The sequence below is a fragment of the Ipomoea nil genome, unplaced genomic scaffold (genome assembly GCF_001879475.1).
Source record: "Ipomoea nil cultivar Tokyo-kokei standard unplaced genomic scaffold, Asagao_1.1 scaffold3069, whole genome shotgun sequence".
In the NCBI taxonomy this organism is placed as follows: domain Eukaryota; kingdom Viridiplantae; phylum Streptophyta; class Magnoliopsida; order Solanales; family Convolvulaceae; genus Ipomoea; species Ipomoea nil.
The window spans coordinates 6,991,457-7,014,656 of NW_017619497.1; the positions used below are offsets into that span (position 1 = coordinate 6,991,457).

The window sequence follows — 23,200 nt, forward strand, 5'->3', positions numbered from 1 at the left end:
GCCATTTATAAAATTTTTAAAACTTTTTCATATTAAAAAGTCTACAAAAGTCATTAAAACTCTAAATTGAATACACTTTTACAAACATTTCATAACTTCTATTAATACATTATTTATAATTTTTTTTTACAAAAACTTGAATAATATATAATATATTTTTATATATGTATGCATGTATAACACTCGGAATTTTTAACAACTATATATGTAGCAAATATAAGAAAATTCCAAAGTGAGGGGCTCCTTGTGCGCAGTAAGCAAAGGTCTAGCCTATGTGGTTCATGTTTAGTTGAGTTACCTTGATTTACATCCTCCCAGATGCTCTGTCGGGTCGATGTGTGGGAGGACCCTTAGGGTTGGGGTTCAACCTTTTAGAAGAATATAAGAAAATTCTTCGGTAACAATGCTCTATGAATTTTATACATTCCCAACACTCAGAAAAAATAATCTTATCCCTAAGCTAGATTTACTTTTCGTAATAGCATGGAATTAAATTTTTTTTAACCCGCATGGGCAGCTCAACTGGTCACAGAGGTGAAACTTTGAAAGAATGACCAGGGATCGAGTCTCACCAAACAGTGAGGGGGGTTCCTTGTGCGCAGTGATCACGATCTAGCCTCTGTGGTCCATGTTCAGTTGAGTTACCATGATTTACATACTCCCAAATGCTCTGTCAGGTTGGAATTAGATTTTTAGTTGACCCAAACGTTCTTTAAGTAAAAATAAAAATAAATAAAAAAATTCAACCTTTTAAATTCCAAGAAAATTTAATTTGATCTTGGCTATGAAGCGTCTTCTAAATTCAACTTGTTAAGTTAGTGCAAGTGATCAAACTAGCATGTATACCTATTTGCTATGATTTTTTATAAATGTGTAAAAATAAGAAGATAAAAATTAAAAGTATATGAATATTTATGAAAGTTTTAAAACGTACCATAAAATTTGATAGAAATAGATTAAAAGTTTGTTTGGTTTAGACAGAGAAAAAAAAATGTAGAGAAAATTGAAAAGTTTGTGGTGAGATGGTTAGATTTCAACTATTTATATTTGTGAAGGAAAAGTCTACAAAAATCGTATTATGATAGAGTTTATAAAAGTTATTAAGTTTTTAAATATCCGTAGATTTGTAAAGACTTTATAAAAGTTTGAATTGAATATCAGTATATTTTTAAAGACTTTTTAAAAATATGAATCGAATATCGATTTAAAGACTCTTTAAAAGTGTAAATCAAATACCACCAAATTTTTAAAGTTGTTAAAAATTTATGAACATTTATAAAAGTCTTGATTGAAAACACCTCCCTTAGTCACGATCGACTTATTGACAACTAAGTTACATGCTGACTAGTGATGACTATGATTTGAAATTGTCAAATTAGTGGTGGTATATATATATATATAGAAGTGAACTCCCGCTTATATATCCTATTAGCTATATATACGTGTTACTTAATTATGTAAGTCATCTTTAGCTTACATAATACCTAGCATTTTAACTGCCTATAATATTGGACAAAGTCAATTGTCACAAGAAATAATATTGCCACCCTCTTGGAGCAGCATATTGGTCTTCTTGATTTCAGTCAGTCAACCACAAATAATTTATGTTGATTTACATTATTGTGTTCCTTTACCGATTAAAGTCATAAAACTAGTTTCAACCCACGCACACCTTTAAATAATGATTATTGACTTTTTCGTAATTTAAAAAGAAAAACAATATAATAACACCTACGGGCTACTGGCGTTTACTCACACATATATATATATAGGGAAGAAAGAACAATATAATAACACATACTGGCTGCTGGCGTTTACTCATATTAATTGACTTGTTGATCTGGTACAAACTTTGATTACATTGCCCTAAAGTTAACACGTTACGACGTCATGGATAAAGACTTAGGAGTTGAGAATTGATGCTCAATTTAATATATTCGTCACAGTGCCAGCACTTGAAAGTCACAAATAAAAGATTAATTGATGGTGTTGATACTTTGTCACAAACAATTCAACTGTTAATTTTAGGAATAATCTCTTGACTATTAGTATTTATTAATTTTTATCTTAATTTTCAATTGAATTATAAATGGTTCATTGATTATTGACATTTATCAATTTTCGTCTCTTTTGTATATATATATATATATATATATATATATCAAAAATCACTCACTTGCTAAGGTTCTTATGCGAAACTTTTAATTTCCAACTATTAAGTCATCTTGCGTCATGCACCCAATCTGTCAGAAGTAGCAAAGAAATAAAGGTTGAAGAAACAAAAAATTTACTTGAGTTTTTCAGCTCCCAGAAATATTCATAAAATAAAATTGTATAAAGCCCCATAAAATATCTAAGATGATCTGGAAAGGAATAGTTAATCTTCTCCCTATTTCAGCCAGGATTATCCTTCCAATTCCAGCCATGATGAAAACAAAATTGTAATAATGGATGTGGTATGATGATTTATTTATATATAGTGTTGAAATAGGTGTAAATGTTCATGTAAATACTGATTTTGAATTTTAAATTCAACTCCAATCAATTAATGATAGTCTTGGAATTGAAATTGTAAAAGTCATGTCTGCTAATCTCGTTCGTAGTATATTTTAATGTCCTATAAATCTCGTTTTCACTAGGCGTAATTCTCCTCTATTACAATGTAGTATATATGTCCATAGAATCAATGCCCTCATTAGGGTTCGAACTTGTAACCACCATTTGAGAGAATCACAGATGTGTCATTGATTATTTATGGTCAAATTGAAAGTCAATGATACAAATTGAAATTTGATACAAAATCAATAATCAAAAGACTATTTACGGTCAAATTAAAAGTCGAATATGAAAATTGATAAATATCAATAGTCAATTGACAATTTATATAGTCAATTGAAAGTCGAAGATAATAAAAATTAATAAATGTTAATAGTTAATGGACTACATTTGACATTAACTCAACAATTGAATGTCATCAAAAATAAAATATTGAATACTATTAAAAAAAAAAAAAAAAAAAAGAGACTGTTTGACTGTTTGTCAAACAAAATCCTCAATGATAATTCAGATCAACTTAACGAGAACTTTTTACATATTTTGTTGGTGTTAATTCATCTAGAGAACAAATACAACCATCTAAATGTTCGACAAAGTTTGTTATGGAAATGAATAAAAGGTATATTTTTAATGCATTAAAGGTATATTATTTATGAATTGAATATATATTATTTTTTATTGTATAATATATATTATTTAATATTATACAAAATAATGTATATTTCTTACTTAAATAATGTATTTTTAATATATTAAAAATGTACACAACTATTTATGTAAACTACGGTCCATAAAATAATAATTGTTAGATTTTCATCGAAAACGATATGTGTGGACCATCGTTCACATAATTATATAGACTATATGAATGCAATACACATTTTTAACATTCTTAAAATATATAGATCATGGTCCCTGGAATAAGGACTGACAGAAGGCTTACATGGTTTAATGTTGCAAAATTAAAATCGTCATATCCATTAAATCCAACAAACTCTTCTTAACTACCCATAGAATCAAAACAAATGACAGAATTTAGACAATTCAATTTACAAGGTCGTTCTTCAAAAAATAAATAAATAAATAAATTACAAGGCCGAAACTCATCATTTCAGTCCAAGAAGCCCATAGTGGAACTCGGCCCATTACAACAAATATTCTCGTAATATTGATCTTAAATCATTGTAGGACTTTGATGAGTTCGTTGCATTATGCATTCCAATTGAAATATTTTATTTTTGATAACTTAGGTTTTCGATTTTATTAAGTTATATTTTCGAGTCTTCGACGCCATGATTCCATTCCAGGATCATGAGGTAAATGAGTTAACTTTAAGACTCAACATTAAACTGTACATTAAACATTAAACTGTACATTCTCTGCTTACAAGAAATTCAATTCAAACCCAAACCTAAATTCAATGTTCGTAGTCAAAATTAAAACCCCACCCTGTTACTAGAAGTAGGGGTGATCATAATTATCGAAAATCATGAAACCAGTAACCGATAGCCGAACCAACTGCATTTTCGGGTTTCTGTTAGTTATCAGTTATTAAATTTTTTAAAAATTTTGGTTATTCAGTGAATCAGTACTTATTAGTTGGTTATAGACATTGTTGCAAAAATTGTCCAAAACGCCTAGGCGCCACAAAGTAGGCCGAACAAGCTTGGACACACAAGGTAAAGAAGACAAACTCTGAACTGGAGGTGACACATTCTTTACCAACGAAAGGGAAACATGCCCCAAACAACAATGAGCATCAAAAAAGAGAGGGACAACACCAAAACAAGCAATGAACTCCATCCTTCTAGAGGTCAAATGTAGAGACTCACAGACGCAAGCCCCTCGCCAATCACCCTCTTCGTGATAAGATCCTGAGGCAGCACTAAAACCGCACATTTATACTAAGCCATACCCACCAACAAAGATCACAAAACACACAATAAAGGGAGCATGAAGGTGTACGAGACAAATCGACTGTACGTAAAGCAGAAGACAATGGCCCAAACTAAGTCCAGAACCAATTCAAGACTAACTGACTTAGGCAACCCAGGAACAAGTTGACCAAAACGTTTTCCAATCGTTGGAGGAGCCTCAAGCGCCGACACATGAGCCTCACGCGCTACTCAGAACACAAGGGGGACTTGCAGGACTAAAAAGAAATACTAACTCGTACTTAAAATAGAATACTGTCTTATAGAAAAAAGAATATAAAACCCTATAATTACATGCTACAAGACTTCGAATAAGGAAACAAGTTTTCATATGCTTACCTACCCAAATCCCTAAGATTGCCTAATTTATAGAGATTCCATATATTAAATATATATTCCATAACACACTAGGCTGCGGTGGACTAGGCGACCGATTAGCTATTGTTCCGTTTTTTTCTTTTTAAAGAGTTATTTTGGTCAAAACGACGTCATTTTGAGTAAAATAACTCCAAATCGTTCAAATCGGTCGCAAACCCAAAAAGAAATGTTTTTAAAAAAAATCAAAATCAGCTACTATAATATTAATATATACTTTGTGAGTTGTGATTTTATGGAATTGTGTTTTGATTCTTTAAATCTATATAGAATTGACAATTCTAGATGTTTTTTATGTTAATATTTAATATTTTTGTATTAGCTATTAAAGTATTAAATAGTTTATAATTATCAAGTCTTAAAAAAAAAAAAAAAAAAAAAAAAAAAAAAAGGCGCCTAGCACCTAGCGATTTTTACAGCCTCGGTTATAGATCAGATGTGCAAAAACCGCAGCCACCGAATAAACAATAATATATACACAAGATATTTTTATTGCAGTCAGAGAACACCTCCTAATCTACGGGATCATGCCCAAAACTTTCCACTAGATCAACCGACGTTTTTATAAGTACAATTAAGGTTCTAATAATTTACAAAAACTAGCTAGGTATATCTGATATTTTTAACATCAAGTTTATACAACTTTGTAAAAAGTTTGAAGATATATACAATTTGAGCTAATATGACAACTATATAAATTGTATACCGACGACATGAATTTTCACACAATTTGTAATAGTATCAAGTTGAGCAGCTTCTCCGGATAGTACCCCAATCTGTCCCTTTGCTTGAAGTATTTTCAGGAATAAATTCTATGTATTTTAATTCCTGAAACTTCAATGTTTTATGTTACACAACCCCTCCATGATGTATTTACAACCACACATTTGTTGAGATAATCTTGCCACTTATGACAACTCATTTAGGACTCATTCTCAAATCTCAACTCCTAAAAAGTAGACTCATTGGTTTACAAAATACTAAAATAACAATACTACAGAGACTGTACTAAACTACTTAGCTTTGAACCAACATATGACAATAACAAGTAAAACATGTACTCAATTAATATATTTATTATTAATTTCGTACTAACAGTAATAAATCTTTACTAGTATTTGCCCCGTGCGATACACGGACAAAAATTTATAAGTATTGTTGTAATGTTATGATACAAAGCAGAATTAATTTTATTACAAATGTAAGTATAATTATACATTATTGTAATATTTAAATATTAAGACAATACATGACAAAAAATGCATTCATATTGCTAATCTCATTTGCAATAATGATCTTACAAAGTTAAACGGACAGAGAAAGACCCGGACCACCTCGTGGTTTACACACAAAAAAATAATGATCTTACAAATCTATTAATATGCATTCACACTTAGGCGGGAAAATTTTTTCCCTACTTAATTTTACTTTACCTAACTTTCTTTGTAAATAAATTATTAAAAACTAATCAAAATTACAAACTATTAAAAAGTTAGTATATATATATATATATATATATATATATATATATATATATATATATATATATATATATATATATATATATAAAATCAAAATTGATATATAATACTCGTAGAAATTAATTAATTCATGATTACATGAATTTATAAATTTATACGCATTTTTTTATCTTGCATCTTTGTGTTGTATAAACTCAACAATCTGTTTCATATATATATATATATATATATATATATATATATATATATATATATATATATATATATATATATATATATATATATATATATATATATATAACAAAATAAAAAAATAAAAGTTGTAATATAACAAATGTTGGGCCAATATATAATTACATTTTTTTAAAATTTATGGGCCAAACCTATATATATATATATATATATATATATATATATATATATATATATATATATATATATATATATATATATATATATGTGTGTGTGTGTGTGTGTGTGTGTGTGTGTGTGTGTGTGTGTGTGTGTGTGTGTGTGTGTGTGTGTGTGTGTGTGTGTGTGTGTGTGTGTGTGTGTGTGTGTGTGTGTGTGTGTGTGTGTGTGTGTGTGTGTGTGTGTGTGTGTGTGTGTGAAAATAAAGATTTATGATGATTATGAAGTTCCTAAACCCTTGATATTCCATAACTCTCAAATGCACCAAATGGAGGGAAAATTTTTTCACCTTGATTCTGCTATATTATATATAGAGATACGTTTCTGTGATGGGTTAACTACAAAATATAAAAATTATATTGACATTTACAAACTTGTGTATAAAATATATGTACGTGATATGATGATAACATCTTTTGGTGGTATATGCATATTGCCAATGAAACAATGCTTAATAAGTGGCCCAATCCTAGCCATGCATGTTAGTAAGATTGATGACTTAGTAATTACAACGTTACAAGTTCAACTGTCAACGAGTATTAATTATGAACAATCTACACTAATTTTTAGTTTTTTACTTGACGGGATTTAACTAATGCATATCAATAAATAATAATTGAGAGTTTCTCTCGTCACTTAAAAGAAACAAAAAACAAAAAAAAAAAAAAACAAAAACAAAAAGCAATGCTTAATAAGTGTAATTAAGATGGTTACATCATAACATTAGATATTTTGAAGGTCAAATGGACGATAATAACAGGTGAATGAACCAATACATATATTTAATAGGTACAATTTGCAGTTCAATTAAATGAAGTGCAAGTTATCACCACTTCCATATCCCTACACCAACCGATACCAACAGGCTACTGGTGGGTTACGTTAATTATCACAAATAGTGGATAAAGGAGACTATGTACGTATCAATATTTTGAGAAAATGATATTAATTTATGATTATTTGTTATGTGTACGTAAATTTATTACTTATTATACTTATCTTATTTCTTTCTGTCGACAAGTCGACACAAATGTTGTGTAGTAAAACAAACTATGTACGTACGAAGTATGTAGAAATCGTATGTGGAGCATCAACTGACTTGTATTGCAAAACAAAATTGAAAGAAAATACCTAGCCAGTGGCAACGTTATGTCGTTATGGTAGATGACGTGTCGTAACGTGTTGACTGACGAGGCTAACCCAGTCATATTATTTCACACGAAAACCACCAACCACTTATTGTTGAAAAACACCATGAAAAACACCATCTATTCTCTTTTTGACTTAATAATGATAAGGTTACAAATTTGATTTTCACTTAGCAGACTGATGTATTGACCTTCTTGATTTGAGTCACTCAGTTATGGGTAACTTAATCAGTTTATCTCCTTGTGGTTTTACCGGCTAGAATCACATGGTGAGATTTACCTTGTACACATCTTTAGGTAGTAATTACAAGTTTCTCTAGTCATTCAATAAAAAATTACTGCGAATGGCCTGAAAGGGTTGCTGATAGGTTGGAGTGTAATTCTTGTATTTGGAGGTTATAAGTTCAATTTTACTAGTACTCTCTGAGTACAACCTATCGCACATGATTTTTTTTGTGCAACTTACCTCTATTTAAAAATTACTTAAATTGATATTTAAAGTGCCATTCTGTTGTATAGTTGGTCCAATTTTGATTTGGGTCAAGTCAAAATATATTAAGGTTCTCTTAAATGATGTTTAATTTGATATATTATACTATACGCTCAAAAAAAGATAACGAGTGTGCCTTAAAAGTTTGGCACGTGTGCACCCTTGACCTGAACACGTCGCGATTGGGTCAAATTGTTGGGCATAATATGTTGGTACTTTTGCTCTCTAAAATTTCTAATTTTCTCTACCTACGATCTCTCTACTTCTATGTGTTCTGTCACTATTATAAATTACGAACTGCGTCTTTGTTCAAATTCACTGAAAAGTTAATATCTGAGTGCTCAAATATTTAAATGTAATTCATTGTATCCTGAAAAATTGACGTTTCAACATTCCTAACACTCAGGAAGAAGCAAATCGATTTTAAGGAAATTATAAGTATCACGCGCATTGAATTTTTGTTAGTTCTTGTGGACTGAAAATTTTTAAGGATTATTCTATTTTGAATTTTTTGTAAAAATCCTCTAACAACATCTTGTACAAGGTATTCTTAGTGTCGGAGGTATGGGTGGAGATGGTGCACCCGTGCCAAGAGTTTATCCAATGCACATGCTAGGATAATGGTTAAGAATTTTCTTCGTCACTAAAAAAAAAAAAAAAAAAAACGTATGTAGATATGCTTATAGTGATTAAGTTGTGTTGCTAAACTTTTAAGATGCAATGTACAATACGGAGTAGTTGAGAATGACATTATCCAATTTGCTTTGGCTAAACAACCCAACAAGGCAACAACCGAGTGAGTTGATACCATCTACGGATCGGAATCATAAAATATTAGCGATTGTTTAAGTGTAAAATTGTATCACATCACACGTGTAATATATATATATATATATATATATATATATATATATATATATAATGAAAATACAATTTTTTTCTTAAATCTCATAAAAATATTTTATTTTTACTATAAAGTATTATGTGTCTTACGTAAAATGGTCTTATACAATTTTTATGAATATAAAATTGTATGAAGTTTTTTTTTTTTGGTCAAATTTAAAATCTAAAAATTATAGAAAAGGTAATAATGGTAAGATTTTAATGTTGATAAAAAAAAAAAAACAAAAATAAAACTATAGTGATAGCTTGTAAATTATGTTTATTTTCTTCCATGCTTACAAATATTTTCTTGTAATAGCATAGACTTGAGTGATTTTAATTTGAATTTTGAAGGGTCTTCGTCTAATCTAGGAGAAGCTTGCCAATGCAGTATCTGTTAACTCCAATTGAAACATAAAGAGTAAAGAGTAATTTGGTGACACTGGACCACAAGATCATTGGCTCTCATGTTTTTATCTAAGGATTAATATTTGATGCACCGCCGATGTATAGATGCTATACACTGATCAAATATTAATCCTTATTATTATAGATTGACAAAATTGAGATAACTATCAACCTAAAGAGATACCAACATCAAACCTACCAAATGAAGGGGCCAGAACACCTTTGCAGCTTTGCTTTCCTAAATAAGATGGGTAAATTACTATTTACAATTAAGGGTCATAGATATATGAAAAAAGAATATTATTTTTCTATTTAAAATTACTATATAATTTTATTTTCTATAGAAACATTGTTAATAAAAATTTTGAAAATTCTTTATTTCAATTAATTACTCATGAACTAGTCAACATAATAATTAGAAATTAATAAAAAATTTACATAATATTTAATTAGAAAAAAAGTAGTATTACGGAGTATATAATTAATTCTAACATATCATAGAATGAATATTAATAAGTGATGATTTTTATTTTTATTTTTTATTTTTTTTAAACGTGGCATTAGTCAAAATATATGATGATGAACAATTTGAAATGCAACTAATATTTGTAGCTATTTGATATTGTATGCTTCCATATTTGGTCATTTTCTAGTAATCTTATTGCATATATATACATGATTAAGATTATTATATATATATATATATATATATATATATATATAGCATTACACTACAAACGTGTCACCAAGGCTCTATTATCTTTAAAACTTTTTTTATTTTGCCAAATTATATTCTAAATATCAAGAATTCACAATTGTTATATTGTAGATCAAGATCTACCATGTCTATGATGAAGCATGTTTATTTATATATGTACATATAATTTATTAACTGAAAATAACTATATATTGTAAATTATGATCCATAATATAATTTGCATCTGAACTTATTTTAGGCTTATAAAGAAATAAATCAACTTAATCTTACTTTAAAACTTAATATTAAAATGTACACAAAATCTAATCTAAAATTAAACCTCCAATATTCATAGTAGGGATACAACTCTCGACCGACAACAATGACCGACGCGTACGCAGAGAAGAGAATCAGTTATATCTGCCACTTGTAAACAACTTCAAGTGGATTAGATTCCTTATTTTTCTTGGCCGGTTGGCCCACCTGCACCTTATAGATAGGGCTCCTTTCATGTATGCGGCCCTTGCGGGTTTGGTAAGGTACTAAGGTGGGTCCTCCATTCTCTTTATTTTTTCTATTCATATAATTAAGTTATATATTCTCTAAAATTAATTAATTTTTTTTAATATTTACATTCTAATTATACATTTTATATTTAATTATTGATTAAATTTTTTAAATCATTATAGGATCAGTAAAAATAAATGAATATAAAGTGTTGTATTACTACGTGAGTTTTAAGAGATAAATTTGAGATGAGAAAATAATATCTGTCTTATTCATATCAGTATATCACTAGTCAAATATCTCATATTATGCGGTTAAATAAATGTTCAATAATAGTAAAACATAAATAATTAAGAAAAGGATATGGTGTTGAATAGCTGAGGCCTCCTTGAGTCCTTGTACAAATTTAGGGTGTGTTTGGTTCGCACGTAGTAATCGGAATCAGAATGGGTATCAAATACCTGGTAATGGTAATGAGTTTTTGGTGAAAGTATTTAACATGTTTGGTAGTAGGGTGGAATGAGAATAGTTACTAATAGTAGTGCTTGAGAAGGAATAAGGGAATGAAATCCTTATATTATTTGGTTATGGGTTTTTCAATTAATGGGATATTCGAAACCCATAGTAGTGTTCTAAAAACCTATCAACCAAACAACAACAATCACTTTCATACCCATTCCTATGGGCAAAACTCACCAACCAAACACACCCTTAACATCAAATAATGTGGAAACAATATTGACTTTGTACTCGATACAAATTTAAAATCTTTATTATTCGCTTTGGTGATATATTAGATATAAGAGTAACAAGTGCTAATCAACACCATAAAATTTTCTCTAAACAATAAATACATCAGTATTATTTTGAAGGGGTGGTCTTATTCTTGTAGAATCCTCTAATAATATACTCTTTTATCACCGTTACATACAGTTGATGAAATACAATCAAGGCATCATAAAAGCAAAATCCAAACCCAGAAAGACCATCTGTACAATATCTTCCTGGAGGATATATCCAAGACAGACTATATATATAGTACGTAATTACGTACATATATATATATATATGGCAAAACAGTTTCTAATTACTATAATATATATTGTACGTATTATGGTTAATGGTCGGATTTGCCCATGGTGAAGCCAGTAAATGAAGAGAGTTCACTCATGTGGGGAATGGTGAATGGGCCCTGCAACAATCCTGTGGCTATCAATTTGTATGCGGCTTCCGTCAAGTGCACGCCGTCCCAACTAACGTACGTTGACGGATCGTCGCACGTCGTCGACCCGGGACCGCCGCAGTCGACGGAAGAGTGATAGTGGTATGGACCCTCCCCTCCACAACATGCACTTGTGGTACTTGCAAATCCTGCCCCACGAAGAAATAAATTTAGTTTATGATAAGATAATAATAAGATTTCGTGTGGGAAAATATTGCATGGGAGTTGAGATGTACCGAATTTGCTAGGGGCACGGTAGATTCTCATGGCAGCATTGTAATAATCAGCGTAAATAAGGTTAACGTCGGGGTAAAGTTGGCGGAGGCGGTTGAGTTCGTCCTGGAGGAGTTGGTTGTGGTACTGGGAGAATTCGTTTAGCCAATTGAGACAACCAGTCGTGGCGTCGTAATCGTTCTTATTATCACTGGCGAAAAATGTAAGGTAGGCAGCTGAGCATCCGATTGGTAGGTTTCCCGGGACGATTAGTGTTTGAGCCCCGAGTTCGATTAATTCCTGCACAAATGGTTAAAACACAAAGATGAAAACCAAAAAATAATAATGAAAGAAAAATTCATGGTCAATAAAATTTGGTGAAAGGTCTTACATTAATAGCTAAGCTGATGGAGTTGACAACATCAGGAACATATGTTAAGACTTCTTCTTTGGAATGACCTTGCAAGAAGGGGTGATTATAGTCATTTCCTCCAATTTCTCCCATCATAATAAGCGATTCTTGAAGATACTCTTTGCAACCTGGACACCATAATTCAAAAATTACAAATATTATAAATTAAATACTTCCACTATATAATTCAAATAATTTCTTTTAAATTAAATAAATAGTTTCATATTATTATCATTCTGTACTTAATCCAATTAAATTCAATTTCGACCGGCAATAATCATTGTATGATTAGTTTAAAAGTAGTTGGTGAGTTAAGACTAACCCACCACACCTTTTCCCAGCAAGAAAGAAATTGTCCAAACAGAACACGCAAATGGACAGCCGTTTTCTTCAAGATTCAACAACGGCGGTCGTGGAAGCATTGACATTTTCAATATCGTGGAGCCAAACGTCCCTTTATTTACCTACCAACGGTTACACTCTTTATTTATGCTTTTTTTTTTTTTTTAAATATATATTTTTTACTTTTCCATTAAAGCCGGAAACTAAAAAGTAAAAACCCACCCCTTAAATTCGGCCTAAATTCAAAATTTTACACTCAGGTTTTTATCTTCTTCATTTTTTAAAAATTTTTATTTTTATTAATTATATCTGACTCACAAAAGGCCAAATTATTCGATCTCGAATCTTACATCTTGACTTGATAGAATTTGTGGATGTGATAAATCACGATGATTCATTTTACTAATAACAATATCTGTTCAATCAGATAAAAAGTGAACTGGTAAATCATGGTGACTTAATAAAATATTAACTTACTTGATGGAGTGTTGCATAAAGATGGAAGCATTTGCTTGAACCATTCCAGCTGAGTTCCCAAGGAAACATTCGTGCTAGGGTTACTCACCCCTCTCGCCACCAAATACGAGATATCAACCGCCGTGGCTCCGGCCACCGCGAAGTTCACACCTTTGGTAAAATCCCTGGCGGCGTTGGCGCTTTTCCCCGCCGCAGACGGTGGCAGGAGTGGGAATCCCATGCTCTGGGCTGCATATATATAACCAATGCTCCAATAATTTAGTCAAATTTAATTTATTCAGACGGCGCGGTTAGTTACGTTGTAAAAACACAGTTTAATTAGTAGTTTACGTACCGATGAAGTCAACCACGAGACGGCCGTCGGAGAAGCGGCCGGTGGGGTGGTGGAAGAAGGTCTCTCCGTACGGAAGCTCGCCGGAGACGACGCGCTTATTGGACTGAGAAATCCGGACTAAGTTTCCGGTGTCGGCGAGAGAGTCGCCGAAACTAATCATGGCCCGGAACTGGCCATTAACGTACCCACACGAAGCTAATAAGCTCAGAACAACATAAATTAACGCAAAACCTTTACACGAAGAAGAAGAAGAAGCCATGGCAGATCAGATGCTTAATGTTATTATTTCTTGCAAAGAAAAATATTTGTATATATTGATATATTGCTTATTATTACAACTGTCGTCTACAAGAGGCTTTACAGTTTACACTCTGAAAGTCCTCTGGTGGTTTTTGTATTTTTGGCGCACTTTTATAGACGAAGGAGTTCACCTACCAAGGACTAAAATGTAAAATTCCTCTTATCCACAACCACCATTTTAATTTTAATATTTTATTTTCTTAAAATAATATTTTCGTAATAGTGCCCACCTAACTCCCGCTTCTGTTACATGCATTCAGGATGTATTTCATAAATTAAATAGTACGGAATATATATTTAATATGTAATTAATTATATAAATCGATTATCATATATTATTTCCATTTAAGTTGAAGGAATGTCGAATTAAGAACATAAATCCGTATTTAGATGGTCTTCAATACTCGATACATTATTGTTATTAAAAAAATCCGACAAAAAACTATATATAATGTAGGTATATATATAAAAAATGAAAAGTATAACCCATAATTAGTCTTATAATTAAATATTTAATTAAAAAACTGGATAGTAAATGAAATTAAAGTCAATTCTTATAAATATTTATGAAAGTCAATCTTAATAAATTCAAGTAGATAATGAAAGAATTTAATGTTGAGAAAAAAATCTTTTTAACAAATTTTGCATCATATAATGTCATTGTGACATGTGATTAACCAACCCACTACGAGTTAAATAATCAAATGAAAAATAACATTGTTTGTTCATATATTTATATGGAATATCGGTTTTAGTATCTTATCAATTGTTAATATGAGTATTATTAAGCATTTAATTTTTATTTTTTTTATAAGATGGTGATTTTGGTTCCTTTACAATAGAGACCAGTATAGTCTAACACATACAGTCTATTACTGAATATAGACACAAAACAATAATTTACAATTATAAACCATAAAATCTATATGAATTAACCCGTCAAAAAATCAAAACTATCATAATCATCACCTAAAAAAAAAATAAAAAGTTAGTAATACTCATGTCAACAAGACAACATCTGATGTATTAAAATTATTACTTCGTATTTTGTATAAACACAATGACAACAAACTGTCATTTTCGCTCCATCAAATAGTGAAATCATATGGATGGCATAAGAATTGGGTACCAAAAAAAAAAAAAAAATCTTCTTCTTGAATACCTATAAAATAATATAATACAAAATATTTGCTATATGGATAAATGAAGAAGGTATTTCAATATCCTCCATTCATTAAGGTTCAAATAGGAAATAATGGAGGGGAGGGAATATGAAGTATAGATGCATAAAGACATATATGTTGAACAAAAATAAATGTATTATGTATATTGGTAGGCAGCAAGGAAGCCAACGGTTTGAGATTATCCATATATTGCACCCCTGGGCCCCTCAGTCTCACCACCATGGCCGAAAGGTGGAGTGGGGGTGGTTGGCTAATCTTCCTAGCAATTATACCATGGACCCGAGTCTAAAATACACAATTTACATAGTAAATGTTCATAATATAATGTATGTATTGAATGTTTTAATATGTAATTGTGTATGTAAATTATGAACATTCAGAGTGTAAATTATGTATTTTTGAACTCAGATTCACTTTGTATTTTTAGTATGTAAGGTGGGCTCGGGTCCACAGGTTAATTTTCCCTTACTAGTTATTAAGAATTTTTTATTAATTAATTAGTGTTTGGTTTCTTTCTCTTGTTGAATAGTTATATATTAAGGAGGATCAAATTATTGTTGGATATGGGTGTTGGAGTGTCGGGTGTGTTACATTTTTGACATTTTGCAATGTTTTGATTATATTAATTATGATTCATTGCCATTTGTTATAGGAAAGAGTCATGCAACTCGGTATGTATGAGAATATTTCTTTAATTTGTTTTTTTTATTAAAATCTCAAGAGCTAATTCCATGTATTTCTCAATTATTTAATTCTTTTTTTTATATTTGGTTTTCAATTTTAAAATCGACTTTATTTAACCATTTGCTTTTGAGTATTCTAACAACCAAAAAAAAGAAAAAAGAAAAAAAAAAGAATATACACTTCTACAGAGTTCAACTCAAACACAAACTCTTCAAAATCTTCCCAAATTCTATTTTTAACTACATGGATAATCTGTATCAATTTCTTATCACCTATTATTCGTTATAAGTGTATAAATATATGAAATTCTATCCAAACATAGGATAATCAAAGACTAAAAGTAATTTTTTTTTTTAAATCGAAAATTCAAATTTTTTTGAAAAAACACCAATAGTAGTCAATGAACACAAATAATCATCATTCCCCAAATTTGACCGGAGGTTATTGGTTGGTATGATCACTTACCAAGTCCATGATGGAACTCGCCAGCTCAGCTAACCTACCTGTTTTTGTCTGGCTACGTGGTGAGCTTAGTCTCCTGCTGGCCAAGTGGCCGGTTCTCTTGGCCCCATTTTTGACTAGTATGATTTATTCAACCGGTCCGATCGACGTCGTCAACTTGGACAACAAATAAAAAAGACAAATTATTTTGTAGGTGAGGAAAATTAAAGCAATTTTAAAAATGGAGATACAAATTATACCAAATGAGTACTGTTGGGTTGTACTTATCCATCCATTACTTCTTAAGTTTGACGACCAAATAAATGCCCTTTCCAACTTTTTTTATTTTCTATAAAAGTCAAATTTATCTAATGTACTTGCACCCTTGAATAGTGATTACGGATCACTGTTTTTATATATTAAATATTTCATAAATGTAATTATTAAATTGTATATAATTCTATTATTATTATTATTAGTCAATGATAATGCATATAAATAAAATAAAATGATAAGTGTATTCTTAGAGAATAAAATTCTCGCTACATTGTTCATATTTTATTAGAAGAAAAAATAATAATTAAAATATTTGTTTATTTTTTCATTAATCAATTAGTACATGTCATGTCAAAACGTTTTTGGTCAAAGCTATTGTACATGGTCATCCTAGTATGATTGGAAAATGATAACGGAACATCAAGGGAGTAAAACTCTTGTCACGTGTCTTGATTTTATTGGAGAAAGAAGAAAAGAAAATAATAAAAATGTGGGTCACATTTTTTTGAATGAATCAAAGTGTAGTGTCATGTAAGTAAGGAATACAAAATGGAATAAAAAAGTGAAAGTATGTGTAGTAATGTAGTATTACTCGGTATGGTTATTAGTAGATTATTACATAATAATGGGATTTACCTGTGTACACTCTCGGATAGTAACCGCATGTTTGTCTCTTATTGCCAACATCCTTAATTAGGATTGAGATTTGAATCAGTGACTTCTGTATGGAATAGTAATAGTGATGTCATCAAATTATAAGATATTTGACTTTTATAATGTTTTGGACTAAGGGTCAAATAGGCAACCCAACTGCACACAAAAGTGCAATTAGGCTATCGAACTCAAAAAAGATGCAATTAGGTCCCTGAACAACACAAAATTATGCAATTAGGTCCAAAATGACCTGTTTACCTGAAATTATAGATTACCGATTGCAAAAATAATTTTTAAAACTAATTTTAAATAAAATAATTATTTAAAAAAATTAAAAAATAAAAACTAAACGTGTCATAGACGAATCGTCTCCGGCAGGCTTCATCTCCATGACCAGGAGACAAAGGTTGGTCTCCCTGGCCATGGAGACGAAGGTTCCGGATGGTCTCCGGCCATGGAGACAAAGAGACATCCGTCTCCATGGCCATGGAGACGAAGCCTACCGGAGACAATCGTCTCCGGCAGGTTTAATTTTTTTTTAATTTTAATTTTAATTTTAATTAATTATTTTATTTAAAATTAGTTTTAAAAATTATTTTTAAAATCGGTAACCTACAATTTCAGGTAAACAGGTCATTTTGGACCTAATTGCATAATTTTGTTTTGTTTAGGGACCCAATTGCATATTTTTTTAAAGTTCGGTGGCCTAATTGCATTTTAGTGTGGTTGGGTGGCCTATTTGACCCTTATTCTTATGACATGTTTGGTTCATGGAATAGGTCAGGAATGTAATAACATTCCTTGGAATAGACCTATTCCATCGTTTGGTTGGATCATTTTGTCATGGGAATAGCATGCCTAGGAATGAGCTATTACCTTCGCAAGGGGAATAGTCATTCCTAGGGGGGGCCTTGGTATTAGCTATTCTCATACCATTGGGAATAGCTTTTATATCACAAATACCAAAAAATACCCTTTGCACATTATATAATATTTATATTTATTTAATAAATATAATGTATTATATAAATGTATATATTTAATTAATTATAATTTTTATCTATCAATAAATATATATTTAAATAAATTATTTGTGTGTGTGTGTGTGTGTGTGTATATATATATATATATATATATATATATATATATATATATATATATATATATATATAATTAACTGTATAAGACTCCTTAATTATGGAGCTTTGGCTCCTAAATTAAGTAGTCGATCTGCCCATCTGCATGCTTAGCGGATGGGCATTGCAAGCTTGCCTAGCGGATGAGCATTGCAATTGAAATTATGGAACCTTGATGGTCCTTTTATAGGAGCCTTAAGGCTCCATTCCTTACTTCTCCAACCGATGTGGGATAAGTGAAAAAATAAATATAAATATAAATATGTATTTGTATTATATAATAATAATAATAATAATAATAATAATAATAATTATTATTATTATTATTATTATTATTATTATTATTCTCTCTCTCACACACACATGCATATACATGTGTATATATATATATATATATATATATATATATATATATATATATATATATATATATATAACATTTAGTATATCATATATATATAACATTTAGTATATCATAATCATATTTATTATTATTATTATTATTATTATTATCATTATTATTATTATTATTATTATGATTATTATTATTATTATGTATAAGCGTATTTATGTCTTTAAAACCTATTCCATTTCTATTCTTTTAACCAACCAAACACTGGAATACAATTACTCAAATCTATTCCTTCAGCCAACCAAACAACAGAATACAATTCTTATTCTATTCCTTACCTATTCCATTCCCTGTGGAATAACATTCCTATTCCCTCCAAATTCATTCCGTGAACCAAACGTGTTGTTAATGTTTTTAAAATCAATCTCGTTGTATAATACTATAATTTATAAGCTATTACATAAATTATTACTATCCGTAGTCCAAGTTACCCACCCATGGTCTTTCAACTTTCAAAACCAATCGCGGTCCTCTTGGAAGGACCATGGGTGGTTAAAATTTGATAGTTGAAGGAACATGTGTGATTAACTTGGACCACAGATGGTAACAATTTAAAAGTCGAAGGACCATGGGTGGTAATTTGAAAGTTTAAAACTAAACGTGATAAGATTAGGGCTGTGCATAACCCGTCCAACCCGCCCAACCCGACCAACCCGAACCCGTCATTCTGGAATGGATCGGGAACCGAACCCGAATAGTCAAAACCGATCCGAGGCCGAAAACGACGCCGCATTAGTTGGGGCGGGGAGGGGGTTATATTTTTCACCCGAACCCGTCCGATAACCCGAACATTTCTAAGCCTACGTATAACCCTATGTAATACGACGTCGTGTAGCCTAAGTATAAATAGAAGAAGAAGCAGAGAAATCGCAAACCCTAGTCTCATTTGCGCAGCTCTTCATTCCCTTCTTCCAGAGAACTCTCTCAGTTCTCTCTTCTCTCTAGTCTCTACCCTAGTTCTCTCAAAGTCTCTTCTCTCAGACAGTCTCTTTGAGCCTCTGAGACGCTGAGAGCCTGAGAGTGTGAGTGTCTGTACTCTGTAGTGTGGAAGCTATTATTCTCCGGTGGAAGCTCTCAAGAGTCAAGCCCCATTCGTTTCCGGTAGCCCTCAAGCCCCAAGCGAGTCTCCGGTGGGAGCGATACTCCGGTGGATTGCAGTTCGCTGGCTAGGAATCGAAGCCCTTTGTTCTCGGGGGTTTATTTTAGAGAAACGAAGTAATCTCTATTCTCTAAACCCTAGTTTTTAAGATTGTTAGTTTGATTGTTTGATTAGGGTTATTCTGATTGTGATTTTTTGATTTGTATGGACTGTGAGGACTGTGATCTGTTGAGAAGTTCCAGATTACTTACTCACTTGTCTCTAATTTAAGATTGATACTTTGATTGTTTGATTAGGGTTATTCTGATTGTGATTCTGTGATTTGTATGGACTGTGAGGACTGTGATCTGTTGAGAAGTTCCAGATTACTTACTCACTTGTCTCTAATTTAAGATTGATACTTTGATTGTTTGATTAGGGTTATTCTGATTGTGATTCTGTGATTTGTATGGACTGTGAGGACTGTGATCTGTTGAGAAGTTCCAGATTACTTACTCACTTGTCTCTAATTTAAGATTGATACTTTGATTGTTTGATTAGGGTTATTCTGATTGTGATTCTGTGATTTGTATGGACTGTGAGGACTGTGATCTGTTGAGAAGTTCCAGATTACTTACTCACTTGTCTCTAATTTAAGATTGGTACTTTGATTGTTTGATTAGGGTTATTCTGATTGTGATTCTGTGATTTGTATGGACTGTGAGGACTGTGATCTGTTGAGAAGTTCCAGATTACTTACTCACTTGTCTCTAATTTAAGATTGATACTTTGATTGTTTGATTAGGGTTATTCTGATTGTGATTCTGTGATTTGTATGGACTGTGAGGACTGTGATCTGTTGAGAAGTTCCAGATTACTTACTCACTTGTCTCTAATTTAAGATTGTTGGTGAAAGCTTAATCTGTATGTGTGTAACTCACTAACTGAGTTAAAGGCTTAAAGGGGTAATTGTCCCTAATCTGGTGGAAGCCCTAGCCCCTTTGTGTGAAATCCATATATATGATGAGCATTATGAAGTGGCATACATCCACTTAGCTTGAATGCCTGAATATGGATTTCTTTGTAAATTGTAAATTGTATTAAGTTTATGGATATGGGACCCTTAAATTGTTTATGTGCAATTCTGCATACATGATGACATGTGAAATTAACTGAAAGTAAATAAGTAATATGTAAATATGTAATACTTCTATGTATGAGTACTGTATGGTGGAAGCTTTAGTATGATTGGTTGTCTGCTTTATTTGGATACTGATGCCCATCTTTATAGATGGAAAGCATCAGTGCAACTGGACACCCTCCAACCTCAACTGATGAGGAGCATGGAGTAGAAGCTCAAGGTACTGAGAGAAATCCTCAGACAAATCCTATGCCCTCTCCTCCTGTTGTTCCTACAAAGAAGAGGAAAGAGGTGGAGTCTAGATCTATAGTATGGGATCATTTTGAAAAGATCCGTGCTCCACCTGCTGAAGGTGAAATTGAGGGACCAGTAGTTGAGGGCAAATGCCTTTATTGTGCCAAAATCTATAAATGTGAAAGTAAAAAGCATGGCACTTCCTCTTTGAGAAACCATATGAAGGCCTGCCTAAAAAATCCTCATTGTAAGGACACAAGGCAGTCTCTTCTCACCTTTAATGCCTCTGGAACAGAAGTTTCTGAGGGGGTTTTGGGGACTTGGGTTTTCAACCAAGAGGCTATTAGGAGGGCATTGTGTGAGATGATCATTGTTGATGAACTTCCCTTTAGGATTGTTGAGGGAAATGGCTTTAGGAAATTCATTTTAGTTGCTTGTCCTAGGTTTCAAATCCCTTCTAGGTGGACCATTTCTAGAGACATTTATCAGATTTACCTAGATGAGAGAATAACCCTAAAAAAGTTGTTTAAGGTGAGCACCCAAAGGGTCAGCTTGACCACTGATACATGGACCTCTGTCCAAAGGATCAATTACATGTGCATTACTGCACATTTCATTGATGATCAGTGGAAGCTAAACAAAAAGATCATTTCCTTTGTCCCAATTTCTTCTCATAAGGGAGAGTATATAGCCAAAGCCCTTGAGAGTTGTCTTCTTGATTGGGGGATTAGAAATGTGTTCACTGTTACTGTTGATAATGCCTCTTCAAATGACACAGCTTTGGGGTTTTTCAAGAACAAACTTCTGTCTTGGGGTGGGTCTTCTGTTAGGGTTCAATATATGCACATGAGGTGCATAGCCCATGTGTTGAACTTAGTGGTCCAGGATGGGTTGAGATATGCAGGTCCTTCTGTTAAGAAAGTTAGAGATGTTGTGAGATGGGTGAGGAGTTCTCCTGCCAGACTTAAGAAGTTTAGAGAGATTGCTGTGCTTAATGGGGTGGAAGCCAAATGTGCATTACAACTTGATGTTCCAACAAGATGGAACAGCACATACATGATGCTTAACACTGCCCTTCAATACCAGAGGGCCTTTGAAGCTTATGAGAATGATGCCTCATTGAATGCTGACTTACCTGATTCTATTCCAAACTTTATGGATTGGCTTTCTGTGCAAAGCTTAGTCCATTTCCTGAAAGGCTTCTATGAGATGACTGTGAGAATATCTGGTTCTCTATATGTCACTTCAAATACTTTCTTTTCTGAGATTTCTGACTTAGGTTGCATGCTGGATGACATGGTTAACTCTGTTTCAACCTCTGAAAAGGTAAACTGTAAACTGGTATCATTTATCTGAATGTGTTTGTATGCATCTCTTAATTTTTTCTGTGTTATGTCTGTTTTATAGGATATGGGGTCCCATATGAAACAAAAATTTGAAAAATATTGGGGAGATCCTGAAAAAATGAACTTCTTGATATTCTATGCCAATATTCTGGATCCTAGGGATAAGATTGAGTACATGCCTGCCCAATTTGCTCAGTTGTATGGTGATGAAAAAGGAAAATCATGCTTTGAAAAGGTTCAATCTTCTATGGTTGTCCTGTTTAATGATTATACAGCCACCTACAGTGTGCAGTCTGCATCCCCTACTGTGCAATCTACCCAATCTGAACCAGTCCATTCTCAAACTTCAGTTGGAAAACCTCAGGGTAGAATGAAAAGCCAGCTTAAAAAACAGAGAATGGAGGCTGGTGGAAGCAGTAAAGAAA

The 23,200-nt window shown here is 31.7% G+C and overlaps 1 protein-coding gene across 1 annotated transcript; it reads right to left on the bottom strand.

The window, feature by feature from the left end:
- Positions 1–11,750: 11,750 nt before the first annotated feature.
- On the bottom strand, positions 11,751–14,270 carry LOC109165863 (GDSL esterase/lipase At1g28590-like). The gene is made up of 5 exons (XM_019314822.1): positions 13,890–14,270; positions 13,556–13,783; positions 12,716–12,864; positions 12,348–12,624; positions 11,751–12,260 (listed from the first exon to the last, which is right to left on the bottom strand). The coding sequence occupies exons 1-5, from the start codon at positions 14,146–14,148 to the stop codon at positions 12,007–12,009; spliced, it is 1,167 nt and encodes a 388-aa protein (XP_019170367.1). The 5' UTR covers positions 14,149–14,270; the 3' UTR covers positions 11,751–12,006.
- Between the last annotated feature and the right edge of the window lie 8,930 nt (positions 14,271–23,200).